The following is a 23,766-nucleotide window of genomic DNA, read 5'->3' on the forward strand; positions in this document are numbered from 1 at the left end:
GAGTGCCACAGAAGTTGCCATCAGTGGTCTTCACCCTAGATCTGGATATAAGTATTGACCTCGTATAAAGATGCCAGGCAGATCCTTGGGATCACAGACAGCCAAGATTGTTCCTTACATCAGGATCCCTATCTCAGTCACACTCCAAAGGGAAGCACTCCAGACCTGTCACTTTTTTCCATCTACTGTCTTTGGAGTCTAGTCCAACTGCAACTGGGGTCTAGTTTTTAAAGTACACTGTAGAGGTGGGTGCCCATCAACTCTTCCAGAGAAACCTTCTCAGCCTATTTGAAAGTTTCTCTTCACAACCACTTTTTAGTTGAATGTTGTATGCTCCAAAGATAGATTTCTGGTACCTCTCCAAAGTTTAATCATTTGAAACCCTCCCTCCCCATACATAAAAAATATATCCTTCCAGCATCATTTGACCGAAGTATAAAGCAACCTGGTTGGCCTCCATGCATCCGATGGCATCTTCCAAGAGTGAAAACTCCACGCAGACATAGCCATAGTCGTAACCTGGGGACAGCATTTAAATACAGACGGGAGTGGTGTTAGTGCCTTGCAAACACAAAAGACACACTTAAATCCCCTGTTTCTGAACCCCTTAAACACAAGCCCTCCCAACTAGCCCCTCCTCCCCCTATACTAGGCAAAGATGCTACCCCAAACAGAAAAAAGTACTGAAGGAAAGTCTGGATGTTTCTGAACTTTGAGAGTCATCCCAAAATGGCTTTTTCTATTAACCAAGAAGATCCTTTGCCCTCTTTAGCACTGATAATCTGGCGAGGGTACCCCAGAAATGGGTAAACCAACAGAAAGTTCAAGTGGGGACCCGAAACATTTTAACCACAGGCTGAATCTTCTGGAAAAACAGAGTCAACAAGAACAGAAAGTATCTGAAAAAAAAATGTATCTCAAGAGAGGAAGGAGAAGCAATTATCCCAAAGCTATGCTAATAGTCACCACTTTTCAAGCAGAAACCACCTTCAAAGATAGAAGTGCTGACAGACTGAGGCAACTATTGTTTGGATACCACAGGAGGCTTCTGGTTGGCAGGGGATAGACCATTTCAGGTCTCCTCTTTTTTCCTTGTTTCAATTCAAGTCAAAAACCAGCTAAAATCTTTATGAAAGGAAGAAGGCGTAAAAGCATAAATAAGTACAAATAGCTGGGTCCAAAACTGTGCTTATGCACAAACACTGGCGGTGTGGTAAGCTGGGGGAGAGACAGCAGTTGTTAGCAATCAATATATGTTCAAGAATTGTATATACCATTAGAGTTATAAAACACCCTTCACCTTTCTCCTAAGCAAGTGTCATTTGCGGCTCTCATGACCCATGAGAGTGGGAAATCATGGGATTTACAAGCTTCTGAACTCTAATACTAACCCATTCTATAATTTCCCTGATACTACCATCATATAATTACAAAAATACACTTGTCAATGCAATGCCCCACAAATGGCTTCCCTGCTTTCTCCACTGCCTCACAGGAAAAAGCAGCTCATCTTTAGGAGTGACACCGTGCAAATGGAACAGCAAGAAAAAGATGTGTTTTGTTCAGATCAGAAGCAAAACTCAGGGAAAGAGAAATAATACAAAACCTAGGACAATTTTCAGTACAAAGTATATATAACAACAGGAAACTGGTATCATTGAATCAAGATATCAAAGACCAAAAAATAAAAACAAAAACAAAAATCAAGGGCAATAGAAAATATAACTTAAAAAACAGACTAAACTTGGTGAAATGGGCTGGATTCCTTGTCACATGGAATGAATGGCCTGAAACATTCTGTTATGATAATAATAAAGCTGTGACTTTAGATTTGTTAAATACTTCAAGTTCATTATGAAATGTTACAATGGTTGACTCTTGCTTTGAATTTTAGGAAATGACCAGGAAGGAGAAAAGAAAGCTGCTAAATATCTCAGCACCACCTTAGGCTGAGAGAGAGATTCTTCTACCAAATTTCATAGCTTTGACCAACACAGATTAAAACTAACCCCTGCAACCTGTATTTAAATTTACTATAAAACCAGTCTCCCCTGATTAGCAACTATTTGAAGAAGTGAAATTACTTTTGAGAAACAGTGTATGTATTTGTAAATATCCTATTAACAATGGAAACTTTCTTGGTACTTAAGTTCTTTCAAGTGGATTTTCTTTGTTTCTTTTGTTGTTGTTGTTGTTGTTGTTGTTTTTTGAGGAAGATTAGCTCTGAGCTAACATCTGCTGCAAATCTTCCTCTTTTTCATGAGGAAGACTGGCCCTGAGCTAACATCCGTGCCCATCTTCCTCTACTTTATACGTGGGATGCCTACCACAGCATGGCTTGACAAGCGATGCCATGTCCGCACCCAGGATCCGAACCGGAGAACCCCGGGCCGCCAAAGCAGAACATGCGCACTTAACCACTGCGCCACCGGGCGGGCCCCCCACAAGTGAATTTTCTTGATCAAACTCAGTGAACATCTCGTACATAAGACATTCTGCATTTTGTAAAAAGCTCTGAACGTCCTTGGGAAATACTGTAGAACAGCAGAAGCAACTAAGGTAACTTTTATCACCAAATATCTACTGCAAATACTCAAACACATGTCCACATTCAGAAAGGGTAGACATGGAACAAGCAGACGTACTCTCAAGTGTGTTGATTACCTCTACAGAACATATCCAAGGAGTGTCCAAGTGTGTAGAAAGCAACCCTCTCCATAGACACCAAAATGAAAAACACAGGGAACTAACACCAAATCAGCAAAGCACTGAGTTTCCTTCCTGTGCTTAAAAAAGTAACTATTGGGGCCCAGAGGAGTACACAGAATCTGTGGACAGAGAGAGAGAAGATTCATGACAACATTCATACTTGACTAAAGGACAAACCGACTTTCATACTAAAGTCAGTGGGAAGGAAAAGATACAATCTGCAGGAGACATTATGAGCATCTAATAGCATCTCTATATATCAACTCCACAATACTGTATGTTCACAATGTACTTCAGATTTCAAATTAAATTCACAAGCCAAACACTCAGTTTCTTCTACCAGAAACTTCAGCTATCAAACAACAACAGGAATTTAAGGTGTAATTATAATGCCTAAAACTAAAAAAAAATTAAAAAGTACACAATCTTGATCCTAAGCAAAATATTTTGTGTGTCCAAGACTCATTTTGTACTATAAGCATTTTCAGGAATTGCCAAAATGGATGATGATCTAAGTAATATTTACACAGCACCTGTTGGTGCAAGGTTTTATTCTAAACACTTTACAAATACTAATTCAATTCTCACAAAACTACCCTATGAGGTAAATATTATTAACTTCATTATACCCATGGAGAAGCAGACAAAGAAAAAGTAATTTGCTCAAAATCACCTCAATGGTAAAGAACAATACCGGGCTTCAAACCCAGGCAGTTCAGATTTAAATCAATGCTATTAACCACTATACTGTATAGTTTCTCATCCTTTAATAGGATCCTAGGCTGATATAAGCAATCTGAATTCCAAATTCCACAGAGCTCAATTACAAAAAGGGTCCCACGTGCTTGAGCATAAGATATGGCTATAGTTAAGAAATACACAAACTTGCGGCACCACGGTTACTCTTATTCTAAATTATCTACAGCAGAACCACTGTGAGTAGGCCTGAGTATGCAATTTAGAAAGTACTCACTCTCATGAACTGACTATACTGGCTACCAAAATTCTGAAAACACAAAAACCCAAGTCTTGCTGTAAATGATGGCTATAAGAACTACAATATAGTAATATCCTTGATATAATTTTCTTAATACAGTATATAGTATATTTTAAAAGCTTTATGGGCCGGCCCCGTGGCCGAGTGTTTAAGGTTGCACGTTCTGCTTCGGCAGCCCAGGATTTCGCCGATTCGAATCCTGGGTGCGGAGATGGCACCACTCATCAAGCCATGCTGAGGCAGCATTCCAAATAGCACAACCAGAAGGACCCACAACTAAAATAATACACAACTATGTACTGGAGGTTTTGGGAGAAAAAAGGAAAAATAAAATCTTTAAAAAAATTTTAAAAATAAATAAAAGCTTTAAAAATGAGGACAATTATACAAAACGTGTATAGGAAAAAGGACTGGAATTAAATACAGTGAAGGCACACCTAACTCAGAGGTTAGAGACAAAAGTCAGCACATGAGATGAAAACCATGCATTGTCAAAGTCATACTCGAACACCCCAAGGTGAAGAACAACATACCATCTCTCAATATAGGTTAAGTCCAACACTGCCAGTTTTTCCTCCAGCGTCGCAATAGATCACTTTTCTTTTGGTTGACACCAGATGAAGAGGCTGACTTGCATTTAAGGCCCATAATGTATGAAAAATTTATCACTTTATTTAGAATCACAGCCAGTACAGAGAATGCTCACACTCAAAGAAACTTGGAAACAGAAACCAACTGAATCCACAGCCAAGTCATATCCCCACCTCTCATGCTCACTCCATGAGAGGGAAAGTGAGGTATGGGATAGGGGAAAGGAGTTGAGCAAACACAGGTGAACATAGAAATCTGAAAATGATGTAATGCAACACAACTGTATACAAAAATTATTACAGTGGCTGTACTGATATAGTGGGAAAATTGGGGATTTTTAAAATTCTCAAATCTAATTTTATTAATTCACAGAAAAAGTTCTAGTAGACAAAAGATATTCCACCCAGAGACCTAAACATTCTGAAAATGACCAACCAACCTTACATTCAAAATTGCTAGGAACCATTTGGAATCAAGATGTTAAACACAATGTTAACAGTCCCACAGACAAATTCTTAGCTAAAAAAGAGTAACAAAAATCTCTTTCATTACCTTTTTCTCCCACTGTCACATGCTAAGAAGAAGTCTGGTGGGCTGATGGGTCTTTGTGCTTATTTATATGACTTATTTATAATAAAAAGCAAACCTTATGCCATTGTCTAACCTAAATGTATAGATTTCTCATAGAAGTGTGAATGCTCCTTACACTTTTTCTTGGCAGCTGAGACGGATGAGAACAAGGCAAGAGAAAGAAATCTATAAAGGTAACATTAAAATTTCAATTCTTTTCCATCTTCCTTAACTATGCTTGCCTGTTCCTTGAAAAACTATCTGTGTTAAAAGCTAATCTGACGCTGAAGGGGGAGCAAAGTACAGAAAACGAAGCCCTGATAAATAATATCCAACCCCAGAACTAATTCTTTAGTCTCTGGCCCTAGAAAAGCTGACTTTGCAATGCTGACAAACATGGCTCCCAATTAAGTCAATTCTTAGTCTATATCAAGCTCCACTTTCATAACAACTATAAAGCAATATTTATTTAGGCAAATGACATAAGCAGCCCTATGTTCAAACCGATCTAGAAAAACCCAACTAACATAAACAAGTCTCAGTAAATTTCCCATTAGGAAAATACTGGTTGACTTTGAAAAAGCCCAGAATATACATAACAATATTATGAAATGTAAAAAGGAATCAGGATTTTAAAGGACAGAAGCAGAGGAGAAAAGAGGTTTCTTTATTTTATTGAGTATCCTTGAGGGAAAAGAAAACATAAGGGTTTTCCCCCTATAAACAAGGAGTATTATTTCTGTGGGAACAAAGCACTATGAATATAAAAAGCACCATGAAAAATATCAATAGAGATTCAAGAGGTCCTGTGTTCCTAATTCCATTTCATTTGGGATATAGGCTTTTAGAAGAAAAGTGAAATATTATCAAATTAGGTATTAGCAAAAAACAAAACAGAATTGATCCAGAGAACTAAATTCCTATCAGTGGGAGTAACACAACAAAGGAGGCCCGTGTGTAAAATTTCTAGCAGGTACTTGGCTCAGTTAAATCCTCAAGTGAATATGCACCTACACCTTTCATTATGAAAACTGGGAAAACATCTGATTTATACGACAAACTACCATCTGGGAAGAATGCAATTGGCCCACATAAAATACATCACTTTAGGGGTCGGCCTGGTGGTGTAGCAGTTAAGTTCACACCCAGGGTTCACCAGTTTGGATCCTGGGCACAGACCTACGCAACCCCTTATTGAGCCATGCTGTGGCAGATGTCTCACATATCAAATAGAGGAAGATGGGCACGGATGTTAGCTCAGGGCCAATCTTCTTCAGCAAAAAGAAGAGGATTGGTGGTAGATGTTAGCTCAGGGGTAATTTTCCTCAAAAAAAAAAGAATCTATCACTTTGACATAAGGACTTTCAGTTCTCTCCACCACATATAAGGGTTGCTGGTTTATAACAAAACAGATGAAATGAGGAAGATATACACTGATGATTACTTGCTAAATTTTTGAAAACTGTACATGGTTCTATTTTATGTAATTCTCCATCTGTACCAATTGGTTTTTAAAAAACAAAAATGTGTCCCTGTCCCAAAAAACTGTCCTTGTCCTCAGACATCTTAGTCTAATGGAAGAGTTATGACAACTAGATAGGCACAGACCACCTCAAGATGCTACAGAAGTCAAAAAAGGGAACAATTATTCTTTTCTTAATTGAGATATAATTAACATATAACATTGTATTAGTTTTAGGTATACAACATAATGATTTGACATATGTATATACTGCAAAATGATTACCACATAAGTTAACATCCATCACCACACATAGTTGCAATTTTTTTTCTTTTGAGGAGAACATTTAAGATCTACTCTCTTGGCCACTTTCAAATATGCAATACGGTATTGTTAACTATAGTCACCAGCTGTAGATTATATCCTCAGGACTTACTTATCTGGAAACAATTATTCTTTATGGAGCCAATGATCTAATTCAATATTTGTTCACTTGAAAACAAACAAAAAAACATACAGAGCAACCATCAGGAGTAAGAGAGGAACTTTCACAGATCTGCCTTTTTTCCCCCAGCCAAGAACACTCCAGCCTGGCAGGAGAGATGGTGCAGGAATGGCAAAAGGATCACCCAAGAGAGGAGTAGCATCAATGCTGCACCAAACTGCCCATGCAGTGAGATGATTCCAAAACAAGAGAGGTCCCATGATGTACAAGTGAAATTTATATAATGTCATAAACCAATGTTACCACAATAAAAAAAGAGATGCCTCAGATTAGAGAGAGATTTTCTTTCCATTTCTGTATCCCCAATACTAGCATAATACCTGGCATGCGATGGTGCTCAGTCAATGCCACATCAATTGTACATTCATGTATCGCTTCCCAATGGGGATACATTCTGAGAAATGCATGGTTAGGCAATTTTGTTGTTGTGCAAACATCACAGAGTGTACTAAAGGGGAATAAAATTTGCCACCCCAAAGTATGCCTCTTTAACGTGAGGATTATATTAGGCTGATTATTTTTAAGAAACAAGACTCAGTTTTTCTTGTTACCTCCCCCTTAACCACCTAAAAGAATTCAGATAAAAAAAATCTGTCTCAGGAAGTGAGCTATCACATTAGCATAACATGAACTAGGTGGTAGACAGCGAGGAACCTAGAAAAGCCTGTTTGCTGGGCTCCCCTCTGTGTTCGTTTCTGTATGGCCAAACACTTGTTTTCCAAATGGAGTTTGCTCCTTTTCACCTATCTGTGTACTGCCTTCCTTCTTTTGGAAGTCCCTACCTCTCCTCACCCTCAACACCTTCTTTTGTTTTTAGCTAAGGATGGTATTTAAGGTGAGAGCTTTGGCCATTTTGGTGAGTTATTCAGCTTTCCTGGGTTTCTCCCACATATACATATTATTAAACTATTGTTTGTCTTTCTCCTGTTAAATCTGTCTCATGTCAATTTAATTCTTAGACCAGCCAGAAGAACCTAGAAGGGTAGAGGGACACAAACCCAGATGGTATAGCCTACTATACTACACATGTAGGCTATATGGTACTAATTTAATGGGACCACTGTCATATATGCAGCATGTCATTGACTGAAACATCATTATGTGGTGCCTGACTGTAATGAGTATCTTCAGTGGAGCAACACACAAGAAAAGTAACTGCTATAGTTCTGTACACATGCAGAAGCTACCACTAACTCACCAAATGCTCTCAATCAAGCCACTTCTCTCTGGGCCTGGGTTATTCCATATGCCACCAAGCAATGATGTTAACTCCTTTGCAGGGTGGTCTCAGGGGTGTAAGAGAGAATGCATTTCAGTACCCCTGTGCTTCTATTATAAAGTACTATCAAGGACTAAAGAGCAGACAGCTGCCTCAGTGTTCCTGCTTCTCTAATAAGCCCAGGACTAAAATTTTAGCACTGATGCATTTCCTCACTGATTCCTAGTATATGCTAAGAATATATCTGCTTCACCCATAGGTTACAAAACTATTTTCATTTTGAATGGGAAGGAAAATATGGCCCATAAACACTTTTACCCACTGCCTTGGCCCTAGTGCAAAAAAAAAAAAAAACACCCCGCAGAAAAACAATTCTAAGGAGCTCTGGGAAGGTTCCACAAAGATAGTGGCTTCTGAGGTGGAAGTTGCTCACAATGAGAGCATATCACACTGGCCCAGCCACTCATCTATTCCAGAAGTGAACTAGCACCCTGAGAAGGGTCAGACAACTGGCATTCTGTAAGACTGACACATTGACCAGACCATGAGCCTAGATCACCTATGTCTTATAACAGAAAACCAACGCTCAACTAAAGGTACTAGGGACCAGCCAGATTTAACTTTGGGATCCATCTGTGGTATTATAAAGATATTTGGTTTTTATTCCAGTTTCCTGGCACAGAGCTCCTAAAACTCTTGGAATTTCATGAGTGATAAGGGTGGTATGAGTGTCTTTTGTTCTAATGAGGCAACTCTTGGTGGGATCCTAGATGGCTCCAGGATGGGGCCTGGTCACCAGAAAGGCCAAGACTTGATTGGAAGCTTGGAACTTCAGCCTCACTCCACAACCTCCAGAAACGGGAAAGGGGCTGGAGATCGAGCTAATCACCAGTGGCTAATGGTTTAATCAGCAATGCCTACATAATGGAACCTCCATAAAAACCTCTAAATGACAGGATTTGGAAAGTTTCCAGGTTGATGAACGCATCCACATTCCTGGATGGTGGTGCACCTCAATTCCGTAGGACAGAGACTCTTATGCTCAGGACTCTTCCAGACCTATACATCGATGTACCTCTTCATCTGGTCCTTTATAACAAATTGGTTAAGTGTTTCCCTGAGTCTTGTGAGCCTTTCTAGCAAAATACCAAACCTGAATGGGTGGGCTATAAGAAGATCCAATAGAAGTGTGGGTAACCTGGGGATCTGATTTTTTTTTTTTAAAGATTTTATCTTTTTTCCTTTTTCTCCCCAAAGCACACCAGTACATAGTTGTATATTCTTCGTTGTGGGGCCTTCTAGTTGTGGCATGTGGGACGCTGCCTCAGCGTGGTTTGATGAGCAGTGCCATGTCTGCGCCCAGGATTCGAACCAACGAAACACTGGGCTGCCTGCAGCGGAGTGCGCGGACTTAACCACTCGGCCACAGGGCCAGCCCCAGGATCTGATATTTTTGACTGGCATCTGAGGTAAGGCCAGTAGGACTGAAAACCTTGGAGTCTGATGCTAACTCTGGGTAGTTACTGTCAGAAATGAATTGAATTATAGGATACCAATGGTGCTAAAAGGAAAAGAATCGCTCATCATCTCTCTGCCTATATGGCATGGGACGCAAACACTGCTTTCTGCTGACATCATTCCTGAATATGTTCAGACCTCCATTTCTCAATTCTCCTGAGGACTGCTCCCCTCCTGCACATTATGCCAAGGTCAACTGCAAATACTACTGTAATCAGCTGACTTACTGATAGCACTTGTCCTCCATGCAGCCATTTTAAAATACAGGACTACTCTTGGTTAACGTTTCTTAAAAAAGGGTCCATTTCATCAGCTATGCTGTACATTTGTCAAACAGACTCATTGTCTGAAAAACAAGGTGAGCATTTTCTAGGGTTCAATATTAATCTAAAAGCTGAAACAAAAATTTTAAATTTGCTAACAAATATAGAATTTTAAATTACTTAAAATGATACAAACAATAGAATAGAAAACTCTACTCCCTCAACATAAAACCACTGCATAGTTTTAGAAATTAAAATTAACTCTGTCAGCACCTTTCTGAAGAAAATTTCTTGGGAGGTTCTACTCATTCAATGTTTTACTTTCAGAGTTTGCACATACAATGCTAACTAATACTTTGGGGTTGAGGAAACACATCCCAATACTTAACACAAATATTATTAACCACCAATTCATACATAACCTACATTGCTGCCAGGAATTTTTATAGCATGGAGTGTGATATAAGACAACATGACTAATACTTTCTTCTTTGATTTGGAAACAAGCAAAGGGAGGAAATAATTTAGTTTATGGCACAAATGCAGTTGACAGGTTACTAAGAAAAAGCTAATGAAGCTTATGCTATGTGATGATTTTCCTACCCTGTCACCATCACTCAGGGACATTGGATTCATTTTTTTTAAATGACATTATCTAGTCACTTTTCCTCATCAGAGCTCTTAAGTATTATTCATAGCCCCCTCCCTAGCTCCTGTACCATAGGATTTTTCTAACATGCATTTGACAATTATGATAACCAACATTCACTCCTGATAAATGCAAAAGCACCTACAGGCACTCAAATTAAATACAGAAAAAAGGGAATATTTTTGTTCTGTTTTACTTTGTTTTTCCTGCTTCCCCTACCCCTAAAGCAACTGAATGAACCTTAAAGATATAGATCAAATCAATCAATATCTTTTTTCTCTTTCCAGGCCAAATCTACTTTTAAAAATAGTGGAGAAAAAACAGCAGTAGGCCAAACACAACCGAGAGAAGAGGGAATCCCACAGCAAAACCAACATTCTTTCAACAGAGCCAGGACTAAGTTCTACAAATGAAGTATCATTATCATTTCCCCTATCCTGATCTCTAAGGTACATTTTGAGGTGGTTTGGAAATCAGGTTTCAGATCACCCTAAACATTTCAAGTGCTCCTGATCATTTAAAACACTTTTCTAAAAGCAAAGGAGCTCTCCCTTAGTAAGAAAAAATTATCGATAGAGGAATTTCCCCAACACTGAGTCCAAAACAACCAAGACCTTTCAAGTTCTCCAAAGGTCTATTGCATAGAAAACAGCTCCTGCTTGGGAATTTACAAATTCTTTCAACCCAACTACATTTGAGAGGTTGAAAATATTCCTTTTAAAAAATGTGCATTGGAACAGAGATACAACAAGTCTTCTTCTAGAGAATACCGAAAAAAAGCTAGGTGCATTTACAGGCATTTTCCTCTACTTCTTGTCTGATCATTTTGTATAACACCAATGAAAAACCCTGACTTCTTTTATCTCTCTGAAGCTCAAGGGACATTACTAACAATTATGTGCTGATCTCTCCAGCCAATGACTACCTCCAAGCATTCATTTAGGTGTTATTCTCTTTTAATCTACAACTCCGATTCTTTTCATCCTCTAGTAATTTTAGGATTAGAAATGACAGAACGCTTTTCATCAAGTTATCCAAAGTAGTAAATCCTTCAAACTTTCAGCCAAAAAGAACCCATGATGTGTGAAAACTCCCAGAGCCCTTTACAAAGACTGAATTATAAGGGGCCGGCCTGGTGGTGTAGTGGTGAAGTTCACATGCTCTGCTTCAGCAGGCTGGGGTTCACAGGTTCAGATCCCACATGCAGACCTACACTCCACAAGCCATGCTACGGCGGCATCCCACATACAAAGAGAGGAAGAGTGGCACAGATGTTAGCTCAGCTATAATCTTCCTCAATCAAAAAGAGGAAGATTGGCAACAGATGTTAGCTCAGGGCCAATCTTCCTCACCTAAATAAAGATCATTATAAAAAAAATTGGAGTTACAAGATATTGTGGCCTATTCAGAAGAGGAATACAGAACACTCATCCCGGAAACCCATTTTCCATAAAAACTGAAGCCCCATAAGGTCAAAGATTACATTCCTCATGTTCACTAGAATGTCCTCTGCATCTCAACACTCCATAGATATTGCTTGGATGAATGAATTAATAAACAAACAATAACTCTGTACAATGGTATCAATGTAGAGCCATCCACTAATCAGAATAGCACACATTTGGTGGGTAATACCAAATGAATCACAAGTTTTTCAAGGTTAGAGAGTGCTGTTTTATTTTAAAAGAAGAAAATATAAAAACATTTTCTATACATAGCATAATGAACCAAACTGAGACTAGAGACAATCAATTATGAATTCTACCAGGAAGGTATAAGTACTAGTCAGCAGGCCATTAACATCTGTGTTGAAACCCTGTAAATATTCTCTATACTCACGAAAATGCTTTTAAGAAATCAACCTTTATATTATTTGTCAATCAATTTTCAAGAAGGCTTCTTTTTTTTTCTTTGAGGAAGATTAGCCCTGAGCTAACTGCTGCCAATCCTCCTCATTTTGCTGAGGAAGACTGGCCCTGAGCTAACATCCGTGCCCATCTTTCTCTACTTTATATGTGGGACACCTACCACAGCATGGCGTACCAAATGGTGCATAGGTCTGCACCTGGGATCCGAACCGGCAGACCCCGGGCTACTGAAGCAGAACATGCAAACTTAACCACTACACCACCGGGCCGGCCCCAGCTTATTTTTTTAAATTGAGGTATAAATCACATACTATAAAATGCACCCTATGAAAGTGTACAGTTCAGTGGTATATTCACAAACTAGTGCAAACATCACCACTATCTAGTTCCAAGAAGGCTATATTTAAATTAAATAGAAGACCTAAGTGATAACCTAAGCAAGAAACATGGAAGCAGATAAAAATTGCTTTAATTTACATTCTGACAGTAGAGAATGTAAACTAGAAAGGGTGAGGCTCCAGATCAGATTTCTGGTTCAAGGGGAAAGTTAAAGGAAGAAGTCAACGTATTTTTAAATCCTGTAAATAGTTCTTACGGATGGCCTCTACCTGTTGCCCATTGAAGGTAATTGTATAAATGACTTCTCCTCCCTGGATGGAAACTGGGAAGCAAGCAGGCTCCTGCACTATTCAGGCTGATAAATGACCCTTTTCTTCTTGTTACTCCAGCAGAGGAAACTCTTCAGTGAATTCTTCTAATCACCAAAAGGCATAGAAACTCCAATCAGCCTTGTACAACCTGGAAGACTCAGCCAAAGCCACCTGAGCATTTGGCCAAAGAGACAAGTGAGGACTACAGAAGGCAGGAGCAATTCTCCCAGAGAAGAGCGAGGAACTCAGAAAAGCAGTGGAATTGACAGAGGGCTGTAAACAGAGTTCAAACACCTTCCCTATTTGAGAGAGGCAAATTCCATCTCAGCTAAACAGTTCTGGGGAAAAAGACATAACATGCTGATTAAGGCATCTGCTCATCATTGTCATGTTATATTCTTAAAACAGCTGTCTGTTCTATCTCCAGATGTAATGTGTGGTTTAGGCACAAAAAGCACCAACCTGGTGGGTTCTTGTCTCTGAATGAAGTGATGCCTTGGGTTGTAAAGGTGTCCCATTCTCAGATCCAGAATGAGACTCTATACCCAAAAGCCCCAAGGAAAGATAACCTGTAGGGAGCCAAATAAAAGTCAAGAATAACATTAAAACTTCCCTACCAGGACTGCAAACTAGCAGCAGCTATCCTTGCTAACTTAAAAGGTTTCAACAAACAGGCTTAAACTGAAGCATAAGTCAGCTCCCAGAATAGAAAGTGAATTTCATCTTAAGTGTCAGGAAAGATAACAACCCAAAAGAAAAAGACTGCTTTAGTTAAGTTAAACCAGTAATCCTGGTCTTGCTTTCCAAAACAGTACCGGGATCCCACTTTAAAGTCAGCAAAAAGTCCTTAAATGTGCCCAGTCCTGACCAAGCCCTGAAAAAATACTTGTATTCTCTTAGGCCATCCCTCCTCTCACTAGCTGACAGAAGTAAACTCAAACTTCGCTGAGACACTAAACCTTAGTGCCTCACTGCTCCCATAAAGTCTATAGGGACTTCAAGCTATCATTCCCCTAATAGTCCAGTGAGCCCCGATTTTGCAATAAGCACCACACACCACCTAATGAGGTTCAAAACATATCATGGTCAGAGAGAACTCACTCATGTCTCTGTTCAAGGTACTTAGCCAAGTTTTCCATTCCCAGGCTCTACACCAAGATAATCAATCTCTCATATGAGAAGTAATCACTTAAAATAAGGGTAAGGGTCACAAAACACCCATACTCTCTTAACAGAACCTTCTACTCAGTCTTTGGAGTGGGAAACTTTAAAAATGAAATAAGGCAAATCCCAGGTAATTCCAAAGGTGACTAAAATTAACCCTAATTCCAGTACCTCTCCCCAGGTTCACCTGATCCCTCCAGCACAGCATCATGGAATTCTTCTCCAAGTGTGTTGTTGTTTACTCAGCCACAGGGTCCATTCACTGCCTCCACAAGACTCACTCAGCCCTAAAAAGTGCCTCTTGGCTTCCCATTCTTATTTTTAAAGCTCAGCCACCTTTCCTTGAGGTTCATCTGTAAACATCCTCCCCAAATGTGTTACCAAACCTGCTAAGACTCCTGGTTGAAAACAACACCTTCTGCAGTTTTAGAGATGTGGGAAGTAAATGTGATATTTTCTGATTAGCCCATGGTCAGTTTTTCCCTAAAAACTAAAAATATTTGTCTATTCTGTAAATGCCAAAAGTACTGCACAAAGGTGTATTTGCATTTTCCAACTATATTTGTTCTAAATAGCTGTTAAGCTACTCTGTTTTTAGTTATTCCATTTGGGATACCAGAAACTATGCATGTTTTATATCATCAGTGTCAATCCATTTCACAATGGATTTCCGTCCCTAAATTGAAAGATCTTCTCTGGGGTTTCCTTCTTTCCTTAAGGAAGGCACTTCTGTTTTATCAACCTGGAGATAAAAACTCAAACCATTTCAACCATGACAAATGAAAGGATATGAGCCTGTTAGCCTTAATAAATGCAGAGGGTATGGGGCCTCTAATACAATGTCATTTTCAGTATATCCAAAATGCTAGAGTAGGAGACCAAGAGAATTGGTGACCGCAAATGTTCACTTTCTAAGAAATTTTCTTCCAAGGGCCAAAGAAACTGTGCCCATTCACTATGTGAACACTGACAGAATCAAAGCAAGATACTGCTTCTTCCTACTAATAGCACCTTATTAGCCTTCTGACTTTGCGACGCTAGTTAACGAAACAGTACTAAAACGATTCTGTAGCACTTTAGTTACTGTAGAGTTACTTTCTATATTTGAGACTTATTAGGAAACACAATCCAGAAGCTATAACATTTTCACTAAATAATACAAATTCCCTTGGGAAAAAACATCATGGCAAGCTTATACACTGTAGAGTATGCAAGTCCACCTAAAAACTAAGAGCACTTCTGTCTGCATTCCTATGTCACAGAAACACTATGAGAATGAGAACATCTACAATCATTCCAAGATCTCTGGAGGAAGTATGCTACATAAACAGAAAGAACAACCCAAGACATAAAATAATATCAACACTACTCCAGCTCCTGCCCCAACTCTGTAGAGCAGAACTGAGATCAGACAGGCAAAGCATGTGCTTGCCATGAGCTCCTAAAATACATAAGCATTAGCCTTTTCTACTTACAGAAGGTCCACTTGCTTATTAAGTCTCTTTTAAACTGTGCAAAAAAGTTCTACAATAAAGAATATAAACAAATAGTCAATCTAATGCAGTGGTTCTCTCAATTCAGGGTGCATCAAAATCATGTGAAGGACTCTGTTAAAGCAGACTGCTGGCCCCACCCCTAGAGTTTCTGATCTGGTAGGTCTAGGGTGGGGCCTCAGAATCTGTATTTCTAATAAGTTCCAAAGTAGCGCTAACACTGTTGGTCCAGGACCCACTTTAAGGACCACTGCTCTACAGTTTACTTGTTGACAGAAGCTGTTCATTGCAGTTTTTATCTTGCAAGATTTCTGCTAGTCGTTTAAAAATAAAACACATTAGCTTTATGTCAGTTTTTCAACTTTTTATTAGAAATAATTTCCAAGTTACAAAAAACCTGGAAGAATAACAGTACAAAGAACACACTCATACACTCTACCCAGATTCATCTATTGGAACATCTACTTTATCATAACTCTCTTCCTCCCTTCTCCATACACATCAAATATTTTTTCTAAACCATATGAGAGAAAACTGCATACATCATGGTCCTCTACTCCTAAAAACTTCCCCGTGTATTTCCTAAGAATAAAGATATTCTCTTACATAACCACAGTAATCACCAACTTCAGAGACTTAACATTGATGTACACTACCACAATCAATATACAGAACAGTTCCATTATGCCCAAAAATTCCCTCATGCTTCTACTTTACAGTCAAATCCTCCCCCAACACCCTGGCAACCACTATTTTCTATTCCTGTAATTTTGCCTTTTCCAGAATGTCATATATGGAATCACATAGTATGCAGCCTTTTTTAAAAATTATGACCAAATACACGTAAGAAAATGCATCATTTTAACCATTTTAAAGTGTACAATTCAGTGGCATTAAGTATATTCACAATGTTATGCAACTATCACCACTATCTACTTCCAGAACATTTTTATCACTCCAAAAGGAAACCCCATACCTATGAAGCAGTCACTCCCCATTTTCCTCCCCTTCAGCCCGCAGCAACTACCAAACTACGGAATCTGCTTTCTGTGTCTATGGATATGCCTATTTTGGATATTTCATATAAATGGAATCAAACAATGTAGTCTTTTGTGTCTGGCTTCTTTCACTTAGCATAATGTTTTTAAGTTTCATCCAAGTTGTAACATGTATTAGTACTTTATTCCTCTTTATGGCATTGTGTGGCCTTTTGAGTCTGGTTTCTATCACTCAGCATAATGCCTTTGAGAATTCATCCATGTTGTTACGTGCACGAGTAGCTTCATCATTTTTATTGCTGATTAATATTCCATTGTATGCATGTACCAGAGTTTGTCCAGTTACCAAAAGAATTTCACTCCTGATACTTTTTTCCAGGAATATGATCATGTAACTCAAGGTAATCTACAATTAATGGAGTTATAATGCATTTGCAAACGGCAAAAGAAAAACTCAAATACACATAATCTCTTATCTGAAATTCCAGAATCCCCAAATCCCTTAACTATCAAGTTTCTTAGTAAATTTTCAGTGAAGTCACTTAGAGACAAATCCTGACCTATACTACTTTAAGCCTCTTTATAGTCTTTTTTAGTCATTTTAGTGAGAATATTCATACATTTTGCTGCAGAAGTATTATCATCTTTGATTTACATTCACTGGGGGATATAATTCATATATGATCTATGGACCACATTACTTTTATATTCAAAAAATTCATAAACTCATCTGACCCCACAGATTTTGGATAAAAGTTGTGGCCTTGTACTTACATAGCTCTAAATGAGACAAAAATCAAATGGATAATTATCAGAGTCAGTGAACAAGCATTAATCTTTTCTCCCTGTTAACCTCCTGGTTCCTTGCTACGTCAACTCAAAGGATGAACTCTACTCCACAATCCTCCTCTTATGAGCAACGTCCATCCTGCATGGTCTTTGCAGGTTATCACACAGCCTAAAAAAACTGATGCTATTTATAAAAGTCACTTTTTCTACTGAAATTCACACAATCTTTTAACAAGTAAATGCTAAAGTTCTCAGAACATCTGAATGTTCCAAGCCATATTCTTCAGCAGACATGCAAGACGGCACTGCTGTGAAATGTAAACTACTCTTTAATGCTTCTCACCTAAGAAGAGATCACAGCTACTCTCCATATAAATCACAGACAGTTACTCATTCCATGCATACTGGGAACCCATCAGTGCCAGCCAGAGTGTCAAGCACTGGGGAAACAGGAGAACAAGACAGATAAGGCTCCTGCTGTCATGGAGCTAACTCTCTAGTGTAAGGAATAAGACACATAAAACCACTGAGAAAAGTATCAAAGTAATAGATCCCAAGATGACAAACTAGGATATGATGAAAAATGACTGAAAATGACGGTGAGGCAAGGCCTCTGAGAGGTGAACTGACGCCAAGAACTAAACTCCAGAAGACAAGTGAAAATCAGAAGGAAGAACAGTGCAAAAGACTTAACAGAGAAAGAAGTCTGTATTGGTCAGGAACTAGACAAAGGTTCAGTGTGGCTACAGCATAGTAAGAAAGGTGGAGAGCAGTATAGAATGTAGTCAGAGAAACAGCCAAGGGCCAGCTCATGCATGACTTTTTAAGTCAGAACAAGGAGTTTGGAATTTCTTCCAAGTAAGATAGAAAGCCACTTGAGGATTTTAGGCATGGGAATAACATGATCTGACTGATATTTTCAAAAGTTCATTTTACTTGCCACACATAGATATAATATTGATAACACGGGACTGGAATCCAATCCTTTCATTAAAAAAGAAGAAATATATACATATACACATATATTATGTGTGTGTTTGTGTGTATATATTACACTATCACTTCATATAATAAAATGCCAAGGAAAGACTGCATTTCCTGAAAGGTGCATTTTTTTTTTTAACCACTGTCCTGAATGATTTCTTACGTATATCAATGTCTTTAGTCTGCAATTTCGATTCTAATAGCTACCACAGCAAGTAAATTTAAGAACTTCCTCTGTGGACCCTATACATTATATAAGTTTTACTCTGCTAATAAATCTGACAATATAAATAAAAAGTCAATGAGTACTACAGAAATGAAGAGTTTAAATTGCTGCTAAACATTGAGATATCTCCTTTCCTAAATATACCAATACTTAACGAAAGCACAGTTCAGGAAACTAGATCAAAGCTGAGGTTATTGCCCTGTCAGTTAAAAAGTAACTGCAGGGGCCAGCCCCATCGCTGAGCGTCTGAAGTTCTGTACGCTCCACTTTGGGGACCCAGGTTCGTAGGTTCAGATCCCGGGTGCAGACCTACTCCACTTATTAGCCATACTGTGGAGGCATCCCACATACAAAGTAGAGGAAGACTGGCACAGATGTTAGCTCAGGGCGAATCTTCCTCACAAAAAAAAAAAAAAGGTAACTACAGCCTATAAATTCTGCTTTTATTTCCCAAAGATAATAGTAAATCAAGAAAGTGTGTGCGGGGCTGGCCCCATGGCCCAGTGGTTAAGTTCGCATGTTCCAATTCAGTGGCCCAGGGTTTCACCAGTTTGGATCCTGGGCACAGACCTAGCCTGCTCATCAGGCCATGCTGACGCAGTATCCCACATAGCACAACCAGAAGGACCTAGAAGTAGAATATACAACTCCGTACTGGGGGGCTTTGAGGAGAAGAAGAAGGGAAAAAAAAATGAAGATTAGCAACAGATGTTAGCTCAGGTGCCAATCTCTAAAAAAAAAAAAAAGTGTGTGAGATGTGCAAAAAAAAAGCAAAGTGTGCAAGAACAACATAACTACTCGGTCATATCTCCGCAAATTCAGAGTTAATGCTTTTAAAACAAAGAAATAATTAGCTTTCTGAGAAATAATGGGCTTTTTTGAGGAAGATTAGCCCTGAGCTAACATCTGCTGCCAATCCTCCTCTTTTTGCTGAGGAAGACTGGCCCTGAGCTCACATTGTGCCCATCTTCCTCTACTTTATATGTGGGACACCTACCACAGGGTGGCTTGCCAAGCAGTGCCATGTCCACACCCGGGATCCGAACCGGCGAACCCTGGGCTGCTGAAGCAGAATGTGCACACACAACCGCTGCGCCACGGGGCCGGTCCCTGAGAAATAATGCTTCTGAGTTTGTTCTCAAATTACAGAAAAAATATTTCTGGACTTAATGCAAGTATCAGATTATTTCAAGCATAAAAATTTATTTTTGTGGATAATTTCCCTCTGCGGAACCAATCTGAAGAAGCAGCTATCTAGTTATCACAAAAATAGAATTCTATGGTAAACTGTTTAAAAGTAAACTATATCCTCAAAAATAGGGCATGCTCTTACTTTAAGAGTTCTTCAACTTGGATTATTTATTTATTTTTGCTGAGGAAGATTACCCTGAGCTAACATCTGTGCCAATCTTCCTCTATTTTCTAGGTGGGTAGCTGCCACAGTATGGTTAGGTTAACAGGTGGTGTAGGTAGGTCTGTGGCCAGGATCCAAACCCGTGAACCTGAGCCACTGAAGCGGAGCCTACCAAACTTAACCACTACGCCATGGAGCTGGCCCCTAACTTGGATTATTGAAATCCTAAATTCTGTGAAAAGATTAATGCTCTACTTTCTTCAATTTAAAATTCTGCAAAATAGATCATTTAAACATTACCTTTATTTTTAAGCCATTTCATATCATGTAGCCCTAAAAATATTGGTCAATACCTTGAGTGCTCGGCTTTTCACTTTTGACTACTTTTCTGTAGTAAGAGTTGAAGGAACTGATCTAACTTGGTGCAGTCATCCCTTGGTATCTGGAGGGGATTGGTTCCAGGAACCCCCACGGATACCAAAATCCAAGGATGCTCAAGTCCCATATATAAAATGCTATAGTACAATGAATACAGTTGGCCCTCCATATCCAAGGATGTGAACCCAGTACTGCACACTAAAATACCAGGGTATTCTGAAAAGTTTAATCTGTAGTTCAGACCACAGAGGTCAAAGAGAAAGTTCTCCTGGATCTATTAATGGATTTCAACAAAATAACTATTGCAGGACTCTATTCTCAGAGCAAGACTGAAAATTCAAGAAACCACTAATTTGTACAATTTCTCTGGAAAGTTGTAAATTTCACTCCAAAGCAACAAAATATAAAAGTTTACATGTAGTAAGTTTATTAAATCCTGTTAGGCTCAAATGTAAACATTCCACCACGATGAAGAACACAAATGTAAGTTTAATGATTTAATTATACAAAATATATTCAGGGACAAATGCTGTAACAGTCACATTATATATCTCATAGGCACTCCGAAGAACTGGAACATGCATCCTCATTGCCCATGTGTGGACAAACATCCACAAAAAAACCACAGCTGAGACTAAAGCTGGCTGTTATTTGACGGTTTCTTACAAAAATTCCGAGTAGCACACGATGCAGAAACCTGACAAAGACCTTTCCTAACCCAAGGCCACGTGCATGTTGAGAAACTCACCTGTGTTATACTGCTTCAACTGCAAGTCCTTTACAGGCATGCCATCAGGAGTCCGAAAGGCATTAAGAATCTGCAAAAATAGGGTTTTTATACTAATAATACAAATCATAATCAAACAGTGAATATTATATTTTCCCCACTGGATTTTATTCTACATAATGTAAAGCTATGATTACTTTATAAAGGCAAAATTAAGCTGTGCACATTCTGGGCATTCAAAAATTGCTGAGTAAGTAGAATATAATTATTCAAAAATTCCCAAGAATATAAAGAAGGCAGAAGAGCATAACTATCACGAGCTCGAGCTCAAGCTCTGAAATCAGACTGCCTGCATTCTAAGCCTCTCCTGCTCACTTGCTGTGGAACCTCTCAGTGCCCAGTTTCTCATCTGTTAAACACAAGATGATGAATTGAGCTCATCCCAGTCCAGGGCTATGGCACTTGAACCCCCTCAGACTGGTCAGTTCTTTTCCCCTCTTCAAAAGGGCTATTCTCTCACTGCATTCAGGCCTGGGCTCAATGATGCGTTCCCTAACTACCGGATTTAAATTAAGCCCCTACCCCAGTGATGCTCTAAACTTTTACTTTAGTTTTCTTCAGAGCATTTATCACTGCCTGAAATTATCTACTTTTTGCTTACTTTTTATTATCCATGGAGGTAGTGAATTTATAATGTTCACTGCTATACCATTCAGTACTTAGAACACTGCCTGGCATACAACAGCACTTAATATACAGAGTGAATGAATAAAGAGCACCTATTCATAGTATATTGTGATAATTAAACGAACTAATGTCTATAAGCATCACATAATGCCTGGCACAGAGTAAGCACTCTTCACTCTTGTTGTAAGATTCTGACCAAATTCTTCCATACGTTCTGCCATCATTTAGTCATCCAATCCTTTAACAATGAGGAATTGGGCAGCACTCAGCTTTTACTACTGTAGTAAATCAACTACATCTTTATGTATGCACTCCAACCCTTCCTCTTGGATTATGCCCTAAAGGATGATTAGCAGATCTGAGGACAGTAATCATCTGTCATAATTTCTTCTTCTTTTTTTTTTTTTTTACAAACTTCACCTCAGTGAGCACATGTATAACTGGTGAAATCTGAATAAGCTCTATGGATTGCACCAAAGCCAATTTTCTGGTTTAGCTATTGTACTATAGTAATACAAGATGTTAACACTGGGGGAGGCTGGTGAAGGATACCCAAGATTTCCCTGTACATTTCTTTGCATCTTCCTGTAAATCTATAATTTTTCAAAATTAAAAAAATTTTTTAATTGATTAAAAAAAGGAAAAAGAAAAAAAGAGACTTACCTCTTCTTTTGTGGCATTTTCAGGCACTCCACTTAATCGAATAAGCTTGCTTGGTTTCTCCTCACTTGAGCCAGTCCTATAATCTTGATCCTTGAATGCAGAATAAAAAATTATTTCAGAAATAAACGTTAGTGTGGAAAATGAAACTAAACATGAAATACAGGTACTCAGGATCAAAAATCAAAATGACTTGCATTATATGAAGACCTAAAAAATTATAATCTTCTCTACTTTTCTGCATTCCAAAATTTTATTTCAAATCATTAGAAAACAAGTGTGCTAAGACAAAGGCTCACTGAGAGTCTTAAACTAGTAAAACAGAATGTTGAGAGGACTTTTATAGTCAGAAAAAAAAACCTAACATATTCTCAAAACTATAATTTTCTTTTTCTGAATGAGAAAATAGAAAAAAAAGAGAAATTTAAACCAGATATCATTTATCAAAGATGTCATCTATAAACAAATTTTAGAACAAAGTCAAGATTTGTCATCTGACCGTACAACTTAACAGCACAATTCAGAGAAATCAGCATTTTCCATATTCATGAAAGTCTCAGCTCCAACTGACTTCTCTCCATTTCAAAAGTTATAAAAAGGATTTAACTTTTGAGAAAAAGTCTCTTATAACTAAGTGACCACACCTCCCAGTTATGCTTACTGTCCAGGCATAATTATCAATAACATCCTCTTTTACTCATGAAAGTGTCCTGATTTGAACAATAAATTATATGGTCGCCCAGCTCTAACATTCTCAAAATCTATTATCTGGTTAGCCTGTCTTAGGATCACTCTCCAAAATAACAGAAACCTAAGTAGAGATGGAGAAAATCTATCTTAAAAGATAGTATTTTCATTGTCCAAGTGCAAACGTAACTATCCTGACTTAGATTATACACTCATTAAATTATATATTATTTATATAGAAATTCAACACTGAAGTCATTTAAGTTAGTTGCAACAGGATATTGTGACATTAACCTCACCTCCTGAAGACTAGGGAAAGACTCCTAAGTATTCTCTAAATGACTTTAAATAAGAAAATGAACCCTAAAAAGCCACAAGGCCTAACTACGCAAGAGTTGAGAGAACCAACTCCCAAAGACAGAAACTTTCAAACAATTATCTCAAGGCATTTAAATTAGCACCATAAAGCAAAATAGTGAAGAGACATACATGAAAAACATGATCTGAGTTGAGAGCCGTTTCTCTAGAGATGTATATTCCATTCTTGAATACAAATTTTCCTTTTTAATGGTTGTACAAGGAGAGACCCAAGACTAATGGTCCTGGACTCTGTACTTC

The 23,766-nt window shown here is 38.4% G+C and overlaps 1 protein-coding gene across 4 annotated transcripts in view; it reads right to left on the reverse strand.

Moving 5' to 3' along the window:
• RBM6 (RNA binding motif protein 6) overlaps positions 1–23,766 on the reverse strand; it is a 111,070-nt gene that overhangs the window by 61,703 nt on the left and 25,601 nt on the right. For all 4 annotated transcript variants that reach the window (XM_046657201.1, XM_046657228.1, XM_046657219.1 and 1 more), the window contains exons 4-6: positions 22,465–22,554; positions 21,136–21,205; positions 446–519 (exon numbers count right to left, since the gene is read on the reverse strand). In XM_046657201.1, the coding sequence (XP_046513157.1) occupies positions 446–519; positions 21,136–21,205; positions 22,465–22,554 (234 nt within the window). The remainder of the gene's footprint in view (positions 1–445; positions 520–21,135; positions 21,206–22,464; positions 22,555–23,766) is intronic.

This window comes from Equus quagga, chromosome 1, assembly GCF_021613505.1.
Source record: "Equus quagga isolate Etosha38 chromosome 1, UCLA_HA_Equagga_1.0, whole genome shotgun sequence".
Classification (NCBI taxonomy): Eukaryota; Metazoa; Chordata; class Mammalia; order Perissodactyla; family Equidae; genus Equus; species Equus quagga.